The sequence below is a fragment of the Magallana gigas genome, chromosome 3, assembly GCF_963853765.1.
Source record: "Magallana gigas chromosome 3, xbMagGiga1.1, whole genome shotgun sequence".
NCBI classification, from domain to species: Eukaryota; Metazoa; Mollusca; class Bivalvia; order Ostreida; family Ostreidae; genus Magallana; species Magallana gigas.
The window spans coordinates 48,856,775-48,869,081 of NC_088855.1; the positions used below are offsets into that span (position 1 = coordinate 48,856,775).

At 34.0% G+C, this 12,307-nt stretch overlaps 1 protein-coding gene across 1 annotated transcript; it reads right to left on the bottom strand.

Annotated features, from left to right (window-relative positions):
• Window positions 1–18: 18 nt before the first annotated feature.
• LOC105327104 (cartilage matrix protein) lies at window positions 19–8,865 on the bottom strand. The gene is made up of 8 exons (XM_011427414.4): window positions 8,744–8,865; window positions 8,609–8,639; window positions 5,165–5,658; window positions 4,568–4,676; window positions 4,361–4,402; window positions 817–1,254; window positions 196–336; window positions 19–101 (listed from the first exon to the last, which is right to left on the bottom strand). Exons 1-7 carry the CDS (start codon window positions 8,768–8,770, stop codon window positions 209–211), a joined length of 1,269 nt encoding a protein of 422 aa, XP_011425716.3. The 5' UTR covers window positions 8,771–8,865; the 3' UTR covers window positions 19–101; window positions 196–208.
• Window positions 8,866–12,307: the final 3,442 nt, after the last annotated feature.

The following is a 12,307-nucleotide window of genomic DNA, read 5'->3' on the forward strand; positions in this document are numbered from 1 at the left end:
AAATAACAGGATATGATATAATTAAAAGCTTTAAATTGCTTTATTATCGATTTTCCAAAATACAGCTCAGAGTCTACCGGGTATATCACCAGATTGGCAACCTGAAAAGAAAGAATATATAATGGATGAGAAAGAAAAACGGGTTACTTATTTCACCATCAGATTTTTAAAACATATTGAGCTAAAGATTCTTGCCTTTGTTCGACGATCATTCGCAGAGTTCTGTCAGCACAGCATCAGAGATGGTGTTTAGAGCATTCAGATCATCCACAAAGAAAACATTACTTGGTCTACTAGCGTACCTCTCCAAATCTTTGCGATCGGCTCCTTTCACCCCTAGAGACCGTCAAAATACAGAGTTATCTAACTTAACACATTATCACCTAAAATATTTTTGTGTTCATAATACATTGTGTCGATAGTACGTGTATATATAATAAATTCTAATCATATATAATTTATAATTCTATAAGGCCTTTTGACAACAGATAAAGATCTAAAAATTGACAAGAAAACAATGAGGCACAACAAATGAAGTGTCAATGGTTTTGTGGGGATTTGAGATATACATCGAGTTTAGCTTCACAAATGTATTGAACTTTGGACACTCAATCAAACATCATATATATCAGATTAATTGTGATCCTTAGTGCAATTGCACCGTATTAACAGCAGATGACTAGATAGTTGTGCTATATTTAATAATCTTTAAAATTCACTTATAATATACATAATAGTACGTGTAGCTTTTCATGTTTTATTACCTTTGTTGAAAAGTAAGATGGCGATGGCTTGATAAATGACTTTATATCTTACCAATTGCAAATATTTCGACACCGCTATTTTTCAATTTGTCGGCCTCAGGTTTTGCGTTTGTATTTTGATCGGTCGCAGCTCCATCTGTTATTAATACAGCAATTTGGGGGACTAAACCTGGCCGACCGCCTTTTGCTGGAAGAAAGCCCTCCCTCATGTCTGCAAAAGCTTTACCAATGTAGGTATTGCCTTCGCCATATTTGAACTTTTGAATGGTATCAATAACAGTCTCGCGATTGATGCCATCTCGGAGCTCCAGACGGCGCTCTGAGTCGTCACTAAACACGACAGCGCCAATTCTAGTTTGATCAGAAGCAACGTCCAGTTCTTTGATTAGACTGTTGACGAAATCAAGTTCAATTCTAAAATTTTTCCTGTTACCGATGCTTGTTGATTGGTCGATGGCAAACATTATGTCAGCCTTTTTTTTCTCGCATTCTGTAAAAATATTATGGTATTATGGTATTCAGATACTAGTATTACGGCAAATCCATGTACATTACATGCAAAATGTTGCTTCAAACTTGAACGTTTTCAAAAAAGAAGTCAAAAGTCTGGTTTCTCTAATATTAATAGTAAAAGGCATGATTGTTTGTAGCATTAGTTAAAAAAGAAATAATTTAATATCTTCAACCCAGTAGGTTAACATATATAGACAATCATGCATTTTCCACCTTATGCACATTTGCTTTCTTTTGAAGTAGTTTTATATACAGGTAGTACAGGGAAAAAAACATATTTTGTGAGGTAGTAAGGTATAATGCACTTTTTTACAATGAATTTGTATGAAAGGAATTGTCAGGTACATTGTAAAGTAAAGGAAAACTCAATGTGTAAAAGGAAGGTAATTTGTCTATGTTTCTATTCAAATCTGCAAATGACACGTTCTGAAGCTTCTACCTGTCCTGCGACAGATGACCTAAAAGCTATACTTTTTTTCAAATCATGTATGATACTGTCCAGATTTCACCCATGTGTACGTCTTACCCTAAACACTAAATCCATTGTCTCTGAATCTGGTAACAATGCATTTAATTTAGCACAACTGCGTGCTATTTTGCTCCCTTTCCAATCCAGAGAAAGCGTTTCCATAGAGGACATTACAGCATTTGAAAAGTTTAAAACACAATGCATGTTATAATTACTGGCGCTCTCGAGTAAGTGCAACTCCATTAGTTTATATTTCTGGCGTACGCATGCTCGACTTCACGGTCAGGCATAATCGCAACTCCTCGGAGTTTTCCGGCAGAACTCGGAAAAAAACTTGGAATTCTATGACATCCCCACTTTTGATAAAACTTAATTTAAATACAACATAAACTACAGTCTGTTGAGATGTGATCTAGACTTTTTTTAAACTCTTATAACTGTATTACCGTCTTTCTTGGAAGGCAGAATTTTGAAATAATTTACAGTCTCCGGGTTTTGCACTTCCCCTACTTTGTGTATATGATGTGAAAAATTATTTCATTGGTTGAAAACTGTTCGGCGTGAGGGACATATATTTCTGATGATCTTTTTACGATCATTTAGCAATATATCTATAATATATATTAAAATCTTTCGTTCTTTTCTTTTTGTATTGCTCATGTAAATACAAAAATGTGAATATTTGATACGGTATGGCTAATATCAGTTAACAAGTTTTCATATTAGACCCGGTAAAAGTAATATCTGTTAAAAAAAAAAAAAAAGATGCTGAATGCTGGGTATAAACATTGATTTTATTAAAGTAAAACGATCCTTTTTACGATCTTTTTCCCCCAACTATAGTCGATCTCACCTAACAAGCACATGATACGCATTTCTCAATTTTAAGCACGCACGATTTAATATGTCACGTCTAAAAAGTTCCTTGGTTGAGAAATAGGTGACATTTAATTAAGGTAATTATCTATACGTCACAAAAAACGTCATTCACGCGTTATTACGTCTTGTCCGTGCCCGATCTAAATGAGACCTAACGTTATAAGGCGTATTTCAAAACAAAAAAAACAAGCTGACGTAACATTGATTCAAAACAAATCTATTTAAAATCCTGACAGCTGCAATCATTATTTTAAATTGATTAAGGGCGTTAAGAGGTAAATAATATCAATATTTAAGAAAATTCTGTACGTAACTAAAATTACAAGAGCTTAAATTCTCTTTGAAAATTTATTTCATTTTATCTCATTTGTAAGCAGGTTTATCTATTTTTTTAAATAAATAAACGAGTGTAACATAAAATTATTTGTTTTGAAACAATAATTCCTTCATTTTACATACAGTGTAGGATATAAGTCAGAAAATGGTTTTATGAAAGTCAAATTTCCGACTTAGGCTTATATTCTTTATGTATGAAAAAAGCGCCATTTTCCGAAATCGGTTCTATTTTTAGCAACGGCCCGAGCTTCTACAATACCTATGGACCAGCCAGCTAGATAAAATTTGATAAGAACATATCCTCAGATACATGTTTGAAAAATATGGAAAAAAAATTATGAGTACATTTCATTTATCTAGTGGGTATGAACCATTACCTTAAATATTGAAAAAATAATTTTCTTCGATAACTTAATTCTGTTTGGAATTCGTTCTAAAGACGGTAAGCTAAACTTGTGATACACTTAAAAAATATACCACGATTGATGGGAAGATGTTTTTCCTAGCGCTGTCGAAACGGTCAGAGAAGTTACGACTGGGTCGGTCTCTGTTAAGATAGACTGTACAATGAAAATTTCGTTTTATAGGTAAAATAGGTATGATCCGAATATTTAAGCTTTTTAAGGGGGATGTGCGACCATCTTTTACATTTGAGGATAAAAATGTAAACATTTCTTGAACTGGCTTGTTTCTACCCAATATATATGAGGTCCTACATGTCATTTTGTTGGGAAAAAAACAACAAATGGTTGTAGACAGGACACCAATGAACCACATTCATATTTTTTTTTCAGATTTTTAAATCTTCAAAATAAGTCTGTAGCTGTGCAGTTCGACAGCTGTTTTAAGTGATTAAAAGGCATTGTTCTGTTCTTGTTTTCATAATTTGCATACAAAACAACATGTAGAATCTCATATTCAGTGCTTTTATATCTTTTGGCAACAGTGCAGTACTAAATACTTAAAATTAAACGTTTAAAAAATCCAGTTAAGCACGAATCTTCCTTTGAGTGTATAAAAATGGCTAGGGCGCTAGCTCAACTATCTTGTTTTAAAGATAAGTCTTAAGGTTGTATCAATACAATTGCAGTCAGGATCCTGCTTCAAGTTGTCGACGTCGACGGAACCTGGGTCTAATGAATTGTTTGCTGACGTTAACATTATTGTAGACATATATGGATTAGGGTTTTCCTAAATCTTTAAACGCGAATTGAATATATTTTAGTAATGCATTGAAATAAAAGAAATCGCATGGCATTATGCTTAACAAACAGAATTATCTCTTAAACTCTCCCTTGGAAATTTTTCCTTGGTCTGCCCGCCAGTGGCGTAGTTATGCATGTCTATTAGTCGTGTTGAATCAAGCAAAGAATCAAATAAAAATAAATATTAAACTTACGAACATTGGGCGGGACTGGTGGAAGTGTTGTTTTCTCCCCAGCTAAAATAATAAACAAATATAGTTAAATAGTGTGAGGTTCATTTCAGTGTAAATCAAGTAATTTGTAGCAAGTTTCTAGTGAAGTGCTGATTATGTATTTTTTAATTCATATTTGACCATGAAAATACAAAAGAAAAAAACAACACAATATACTAGAAGTAGTACCTTCACATGTCCAATCTATCAATTTATCCTGTAGCTCGTTTTCTCTCAATTCTTCATAGGTATTCACCTTGATGACAGATTCTGGTCCACTGGCTATTCCCAGGAGTTCCTTAACAAGTCAAACCAAAGTATGCATTCACTGAACATAATAGAAGGGATTCAAAAATATGTCCAAGTACTGAGTAAACAATTATATGAGCTGCAATTTTCATGTCAAAAAAATTCATTTGTAATTTTGTTATGTACTAATTCAATCATACCGGTAGTTAGATAAGGTTAAAACTCAAAAATATTATTGATTTTTGAAAGAATGGTCTATATTTTATATCCTTTAAACACAGAAATCTTTTATCTGATAACATTAACTGTTCCATTTTATAACGGATAACGAATTAGTTATCTACAGAAGGAACGTCACATTTGTTTAATTTTTATTCTTTATACTTAGCATCGACTAGATATATCTGTAATTGTTAGAAAAATTCGAAAATTGTGCAATGCTGGCATAAATATACTTCTTTTAAACACTGAAATGTGCCCGCATTATAACAAATGGAATATAAAAAAAAAAACGGTGTTTGTTCCTAAACCGATTACCTGGTCATTGACGTCTTTTCCAACTCCCACAGCAAAGACATAGACACCATTGTCTTTGGCTCGCTGTGCCTGTAGTAATGTCATTTTCTTTCCTTCTTCCTTTGAATAACGATCATAACTACCTGGGTTTGTTTCTCCGTCTGTGGTCACTATGGCAATTTTAATTGCGTCATTTCTCGCACCATTTTGAGAAGTAAAAATTTGATCGTTCATGTATTCCAAAGCCTTGTAAGTTCTTGTCGCATCACCATTTGTTTGTGTGATGTTTTGTGTTGCACCGAGAACACTGGTTTTGTCTTTATATGTGTTAAATTGAAACTCTGGTCTGATGAAGTTGCTGTACGAAACGGCGGCAACCTGGGTTTTTGTTGGAGAAATATCAAAGGGGCTCAAGATATCGTAAAGAAAGCGACGCTGCCTAACAAAGTTAAGATACCAGATACTGCTTGAAGAATCGACAACAAAAGCTATATCTGCTTTTTTCAAACATTTTCCTGCAAACCAGAAATATATGTAAAATTTAGAATTTTACATGGTTCATTTATCAAGTTTAGGGAAACTGAATATAGTTTGTTTATGCAATCAAGTTCCTTCAAACTCGACAAAATTTAGAAAGGATGGGTATAAATTTACTAGCTGCAATAATTTAGCCCTTTCCGAATTTTTTTTTATATCTGATTGTTACTGGAGAGGAATACAATTTCATAGGATCGCTGTAATGGTGCAAAAAATTTATGTTTTAATGCGGCTGACTTCGGTCTGTATAGATCGCTTTTATATCTGACTTCCTTTATATAAAATATTCTTTTTTATGGGATCTACACTTGGTGTTTTGATGGGCTTGATAACGTGACTGTCAGTGTAAATGAGCGATCTTACCGCGTTCTCTCACTTAAGCCTCTTTCACAATTGGCGTACGAGCAGAAGCGACAAAATATTTGTGCAACCAAAAAAATAAGATAAAGCCCCTTTCACGATTGGCGCACGAGCACTTAACAACACTTTGCGATCGGAATGTTATAGCTTCGCACGAGCACTCACATACGTCGCGCAAGCCCTTGCTTACGATGCACGAGCTCTCGCATTCGTTGCATACGTTTTACTGGTCCCATCAAGTCTCCTCAAAATAGTGTACATACACACTATTCAGACGCGACCGAATGCGATCAAAACTTTCGCAGTGCAACGCACAACCATTAGTACGAACGTTTTACAACGTTTTTTGTAATCGTAAGAGTGATGCACGATTTATAAAGATCGTAAGATAATTCGCTGCTGTTGTATGCGTGTGTTTTGTGACCATGAGACTATTGCTCAAAGTGTCTCATGTAATCCTGCAACGGTTTACTATCATTGCACGATTTATAAGTTTTAGTTTGTAATGCTTTGCCACTTGTATATATACACCGTATAAGCATACTTGTTTCACACCTTAATTGACCATGAATGCTGTTGCACCAATACCTCCTCGCCGTTTGCTAGGTTTGCTGAATATCCGAGCATAACTCCAAGAACTCCAGCAAAGACGTATTGGCGTGCTGGCGTCATTCATTCGTCGTCCACAAAGGTATGGAAGACGTCGATGGGTCAAGCAATGTATTGAGAGGCGCATGTTATTTGACCAATATCACACATTGATGACGGAGATAGGGAGAGAATACCAGGGGGACTTTGTGAACTACATGAGAATGCCATCAGCCATGTTCTACGAGCTACTGCAGCGTATTACTTCAAGAATTCAGAAGAGTGAACGTAACAGACGGCAACTAGAGACAGGACTGAAGCTGGCCATCACCCTTAGATATATAGTAACAGGGAATAGCTTCATGAGCCTCCAGTATTCCTTCCGTGTAGCTCTCAATACCATAGCATTGTTCATCAAGGAAGTGTGCCAGGCCACCATTGACGAGTATCAGAACAAAGTATTTGCCATTCCCACTAACCAAGAAGAGTGGCGAGATGTAGCACAGAAGTGTGGCGAAAGATGGAACTTTTACCACTCATGCAGAGCCTGGACGGTAAACGCTCATCGTCATGGCAGCCATATGCCTGCATAACCTGATGGCAACTATATCCCCGGGGTATGCAGAAACGACCGAGTTTTTCAAGATGTGGAAGCAGTTGGCAGAGGCAAATTGCCAAATCGGGAGGGCAAGAAAATCCGAACCTACCTGAAGCATTACTACAACAGCGTGGTTTGGAGCCTGCCGTGGCAGCAAAATATGATATTGTCTGTGATATTGATAATACATATGTGTCGATTTCTTCATATAAGAATGTAATTTGTACAGCAATAAAAAAACATTTATTTACTTAACAGTATAATGGGTTATAATTATCATTTATAACTAGTTTCTTTTTACAATACACTTTATGAAACTTTAATAAAACATATATACTAGTGGCAAAGCATGGAAACTGAAACCGATAAATATTGCAATGATAGTAAAACGTTGCAAGATTACATGAGACACGTTGAGCAACAGTCTCATGGTCGCACAACACGCATAATTAGGTGCGATTTATTTTACGATTTTTAAAAATCGTACAACACTCTTTCGAGTACACGAAACGTTGTAAAATGTTCGTACTAATGTACATGCATTGTATTGCAATAGTTTTGATCGCATTCGGTCGCGTCTGAATAGTATGCATGTCCACTATTTTGAGGAGGCTTGAAGCGAACACGAAAATGCATGCAAGGAATGCGAGAGCTCGTGCAACGTATGCGGTAGCTCGTACGAAGCTCAAATATTTCGATTGCTAAGAGTTGTAAAGTGCTTGTGCGCCAATTGCAATTCTGAAAGGGGCTTAAAACAACATTTAGAGAAATGTTATATAATGGAAAAGTCATACTAGTATTTACCGGAATAATTATGTTAAAAATAGGGGAATTCCTATATTTAGTTCAAGATCCGCTTCTGAATTCTCATTGGTTGTCCAAAAATGAAACCGATCAAGGTCAGTAAACATGGCGGACAAATTCAACTTATGTTGTTGACATACACGAAAAATCACCGATTTATGGATTATAGTTGATACTTTTAGCTAACCAATGCCATACAGAACTAAAATGTTTGAGTTCGGTAAGTAATGCAGATGTTATTGTCATTTATATACAATTTGAGCGGAAATCGTTGCATGAGTAAATCACTCCCGCACTTGCACAATTACGGAGATCCTATGGAGTTGTAGCCCTCTCCACCCCCCCCCCAAAAAAAATCTAGAGGGCTACATTATTGCAGCTAAAAGTTACTGACACGTCATAGGTACTAAAATGGTTTGATAAAAGCTTGAGTCAACTTCTGAATTCACATATATTATATTTTACACTTTTTGATTAGGCTTCGGTGCAAAGAATTATGCTCATCATAGTGAAGATGTGGCAGGGAGCAAGAAGGCGAATAAACTGTAAAACAATATGCACTTTAAAATTATACTCACTTTGGCAAAGATATCCTGTCACAAAACAGCTCTGCAAGAAACAAAAAGAATATAATGAAATACAAATCAATGAAAAGAATCTTTGCTTATATCGATTATACCCAATCATGATGTAGACCTGAGAGCGCATCTTACCAAAACCAAAAGATGTAGAATCTTCATCTTGATGGAGAGACACAAGGAAAGTCGTGGACTAGACTCACTACTCTGTATAAAAACCTTTATAGAGAGCAGGTTATATAGGCCGTTTAATCATTGTTTATTGAGAAACATCAAAGAATAATAGCACAAATTTCATGATAATTTCATATTCTATTAACAATTTCGTCGTTTACACTTTCTCTTTCTTTATGAAACGGGCAAAAAATTTGGGAAATATTACCGATAATCGGAAAACAAATATTAGACATTGTTTCTGCATGCATGACGCACTAATTTGTTTGAAAGGTTAAAAAAAATCATTATACCAAACACAATATTTTTTCATACCATGCGATATGTAAATTGCTTTTAGCTGGTTAAATTCAACGTGGTTTTTCTACGAGTACTGTTAAAAGCACATAGGAACATATATGTAAGCGTCTATTTTAAATCACTTGCATAAAACCAAATACGTGAGTTGTACAACAGCCTCTTCTCGATAGTAACTGTTCCCCCGTAGACTATCTATATATTTAACGGAGAAAAGCAACTCTAAAGTATATTTTTTGGTTAGGTTTTCCCCCAAGACTTTTGAAAATGTTTATTGAATGCCTATCGAATTAAAATAGAATCAATAAGTTAGTGAGAGAGGTCTTTTTGAGATAATTATTAATAAGGTTTTTGAATTTTATGGAAGAGCTTCTGATGCCTACCTAAATGTTCTGAAGTCTGAAACTATGTGTGAAGGTTAAGGAAGATCATTGGAGGATGAAAAAAAACATAATTAATGTCACAAAAAGAATTATTTTAAAAGTTCTTGGACTTTCTTTTGGTAGAAACAAAAAAGAGTGGAACAATTTTAATTGGAAAAACAAAGTTTAAAATATTTAACAAATTCTGTATATAAAAAATATGGAACGCCAAATTAACATATATTCAAATATTTGTACCTATCTTCAAATAAGTGTACCTATCTTCAATTCAATTGTACCTATCTTCAATTCAATTGTACCTATCTTCAATTCAATTGTACCTATCTTCAATTCAATTGTACCTATCTTCAAATTGAATAAGAGATAGGTACAATTCAATTATACCTATCTTTAATTCTTTGAAGATAGGTAAAATTGATTTGAAGATAGGTACAAATGCAATGAATTGAAGATAGGTACAATTGAATTAAAGATAGGTACAATTGAATTGAACCTATCTTCAATTACTAAAATATTGGCAATAATGAATACTCCCTGTATAGTACGCCATTTCCGTTACGTCACAACTGGCGCGAAAATTTATCAGTATACATTCTTTGATAAAATTATGGAAAAAAATAATGCCAGTTTTTTATTTAGGTATATACTGACCCTAACTACGTCACTACCCTAACTCCGTCACTTTTGGGGTATTCGGGTATACATGTTTTTGGCTTACTTATTGATATACATGTATATTTTAATAAGTAAATGATGCCTTTTGCAAATATATTGCACACACACACACACACACACACACACACACACACACACACACACACACACACACACACACACACACACACACACACACACACATATATTTCTTCTTTCATCTTCGTTGTTGGTGCTTCCCTCGTTTCCCTCCATGTTGAAATGTCTTCAAGGGAGCGTTCATTATTTTCAACAATACACAAAACGAATTGAACCTAGGTATAATTGAATTGTACATATCTTCAAATCCTTTGTAGATATGTCTGAATTGAACCTATTTTCAAATCAATTGTACCTACATGTATCTTTAAATGAATTTTACCTATCTTCAAATGAATTAGAGATAGGTATAATTCAATTGAACCTATCTTTAATTGAATTGAAGATAGTATAATTCATTTGTACCTAGGTATAATTCATTTGTACCTAGGTATAATTATTTAGAGATAGGTATAATTATTTACACCTATCTTCAATTCAATTGTACCTATCTTCAAATAATTGTACCTATCTTTAATTCAATTGTACCTATCTTCAAATGATTTGAAGATAGGTACAATTAATTGAAGATAGGTACAATTATTTGAAGATAGATACAAATATTTGAATATATGTTAATTTGGCGTTCCATAGAAAAAGATAAACTGTACTGTGTGTCATCTAGCGTACATAGGTCTTATACCGGTATGCCACGTTATATCTAAAATTGTAGTAAATAGCGTGCTTTTCTTTGCGACTTCAAGATCCTAAAACAACATCGGATATGTTTTCCGAGTTTGCCGGAAAGGCCCGAGAAGATACGATGTCTACAAAACAGTACGGGTGGTTATACTGGTCTCTTATCTTTCACTTCAAAATTCAAAATCTCAGTAAAAGCACAGTTAGCGAAGAATGCCATTACTGATGTGAAGCCCACTCTAGATTCACCATTCTGAATCAAGAGAATTCCATCCCACCCTAATGCAATTCCAGTGCACCACTGCGTTTTCCTATTACTAAGTATTAATAAATCGATACAGAAATTATACCAATATTTTAGAGGTCTACTTTTGTGTTTGATGATGGCTACAGCGCTAGCTCACTAATCTTTTTTAAAAGATAAGCTTGTTGTCATTTTAAGCAATTGTTGGAGAAGTTAGAAAATGGTGATTTAAGATTGATGACAGTAATTTGAGAATGCTGTCATATTCATTATTTTATTATCAATTTATATTGAAATGTTTAGTGCATGGTATGCTTTGAAGAATAATATTAATTACAAAGAAGATAGAAACGATGTGCTTAATAACTGGTAGTTTTCCAATCCTAAAATTGTTAAAAAGAACAAAACACTGTTATTGGTACATTTTATAAAAGCAAGCATGACACATATTAGAGACTTTTCATATGAAGAAGTACCTGGGACTTTGTCTGAATTTTGTAGGCTAGAAATGATACATTAATATAATAGGATAATCAATTAAAGATGATTATGCAACATTAATATCTGTTGTACCAGAAGAGTGTAAAAATATTGCTCACAAATATGTTTAAGTTAAAAAAGCAATCCTTCTTAATTTTTCGCTTTTTGTAGAAAAAAACCAAATATGGGTTTTCTTTATATACTGTAAAGAATTTTAATAAATGTTTAATACCCTCCAATATCAGACGAATATGGAAGAAAAATTGCATAAAGATGATATTAGTACACTAGAAAATACATGAAGATGGATTATGCTGAAAGGAGTTGGTAAATCTCCAGATGTTGAACTTGATTTTAACGAGGCCTGGTCTTATTATTTCTACTCTTGATATTTTGATGAATTTTTTTTATCTAGTTTAACTTCTAAATCAATTATCTTAACATCGAAAAATAATTTTATAACCACCACGATTTTTCGAAGGGGTCGTCTCCAAAGTTAACATTTTTACTGTTGACCCTTATGGTAAATTGTTAGAAATAATTTCATATTTTCCCCTTATTTTCTGTATTTTTACCACAGGGATTTCTTTATCTTTTAAATATAAGACAAATATTGTGAAAAGTCACCAAAAGGTGAAATTCAAAAAAATGTCAACCTCCTGGTTTGGTCCAGGGGTTGTATCAAAGTTG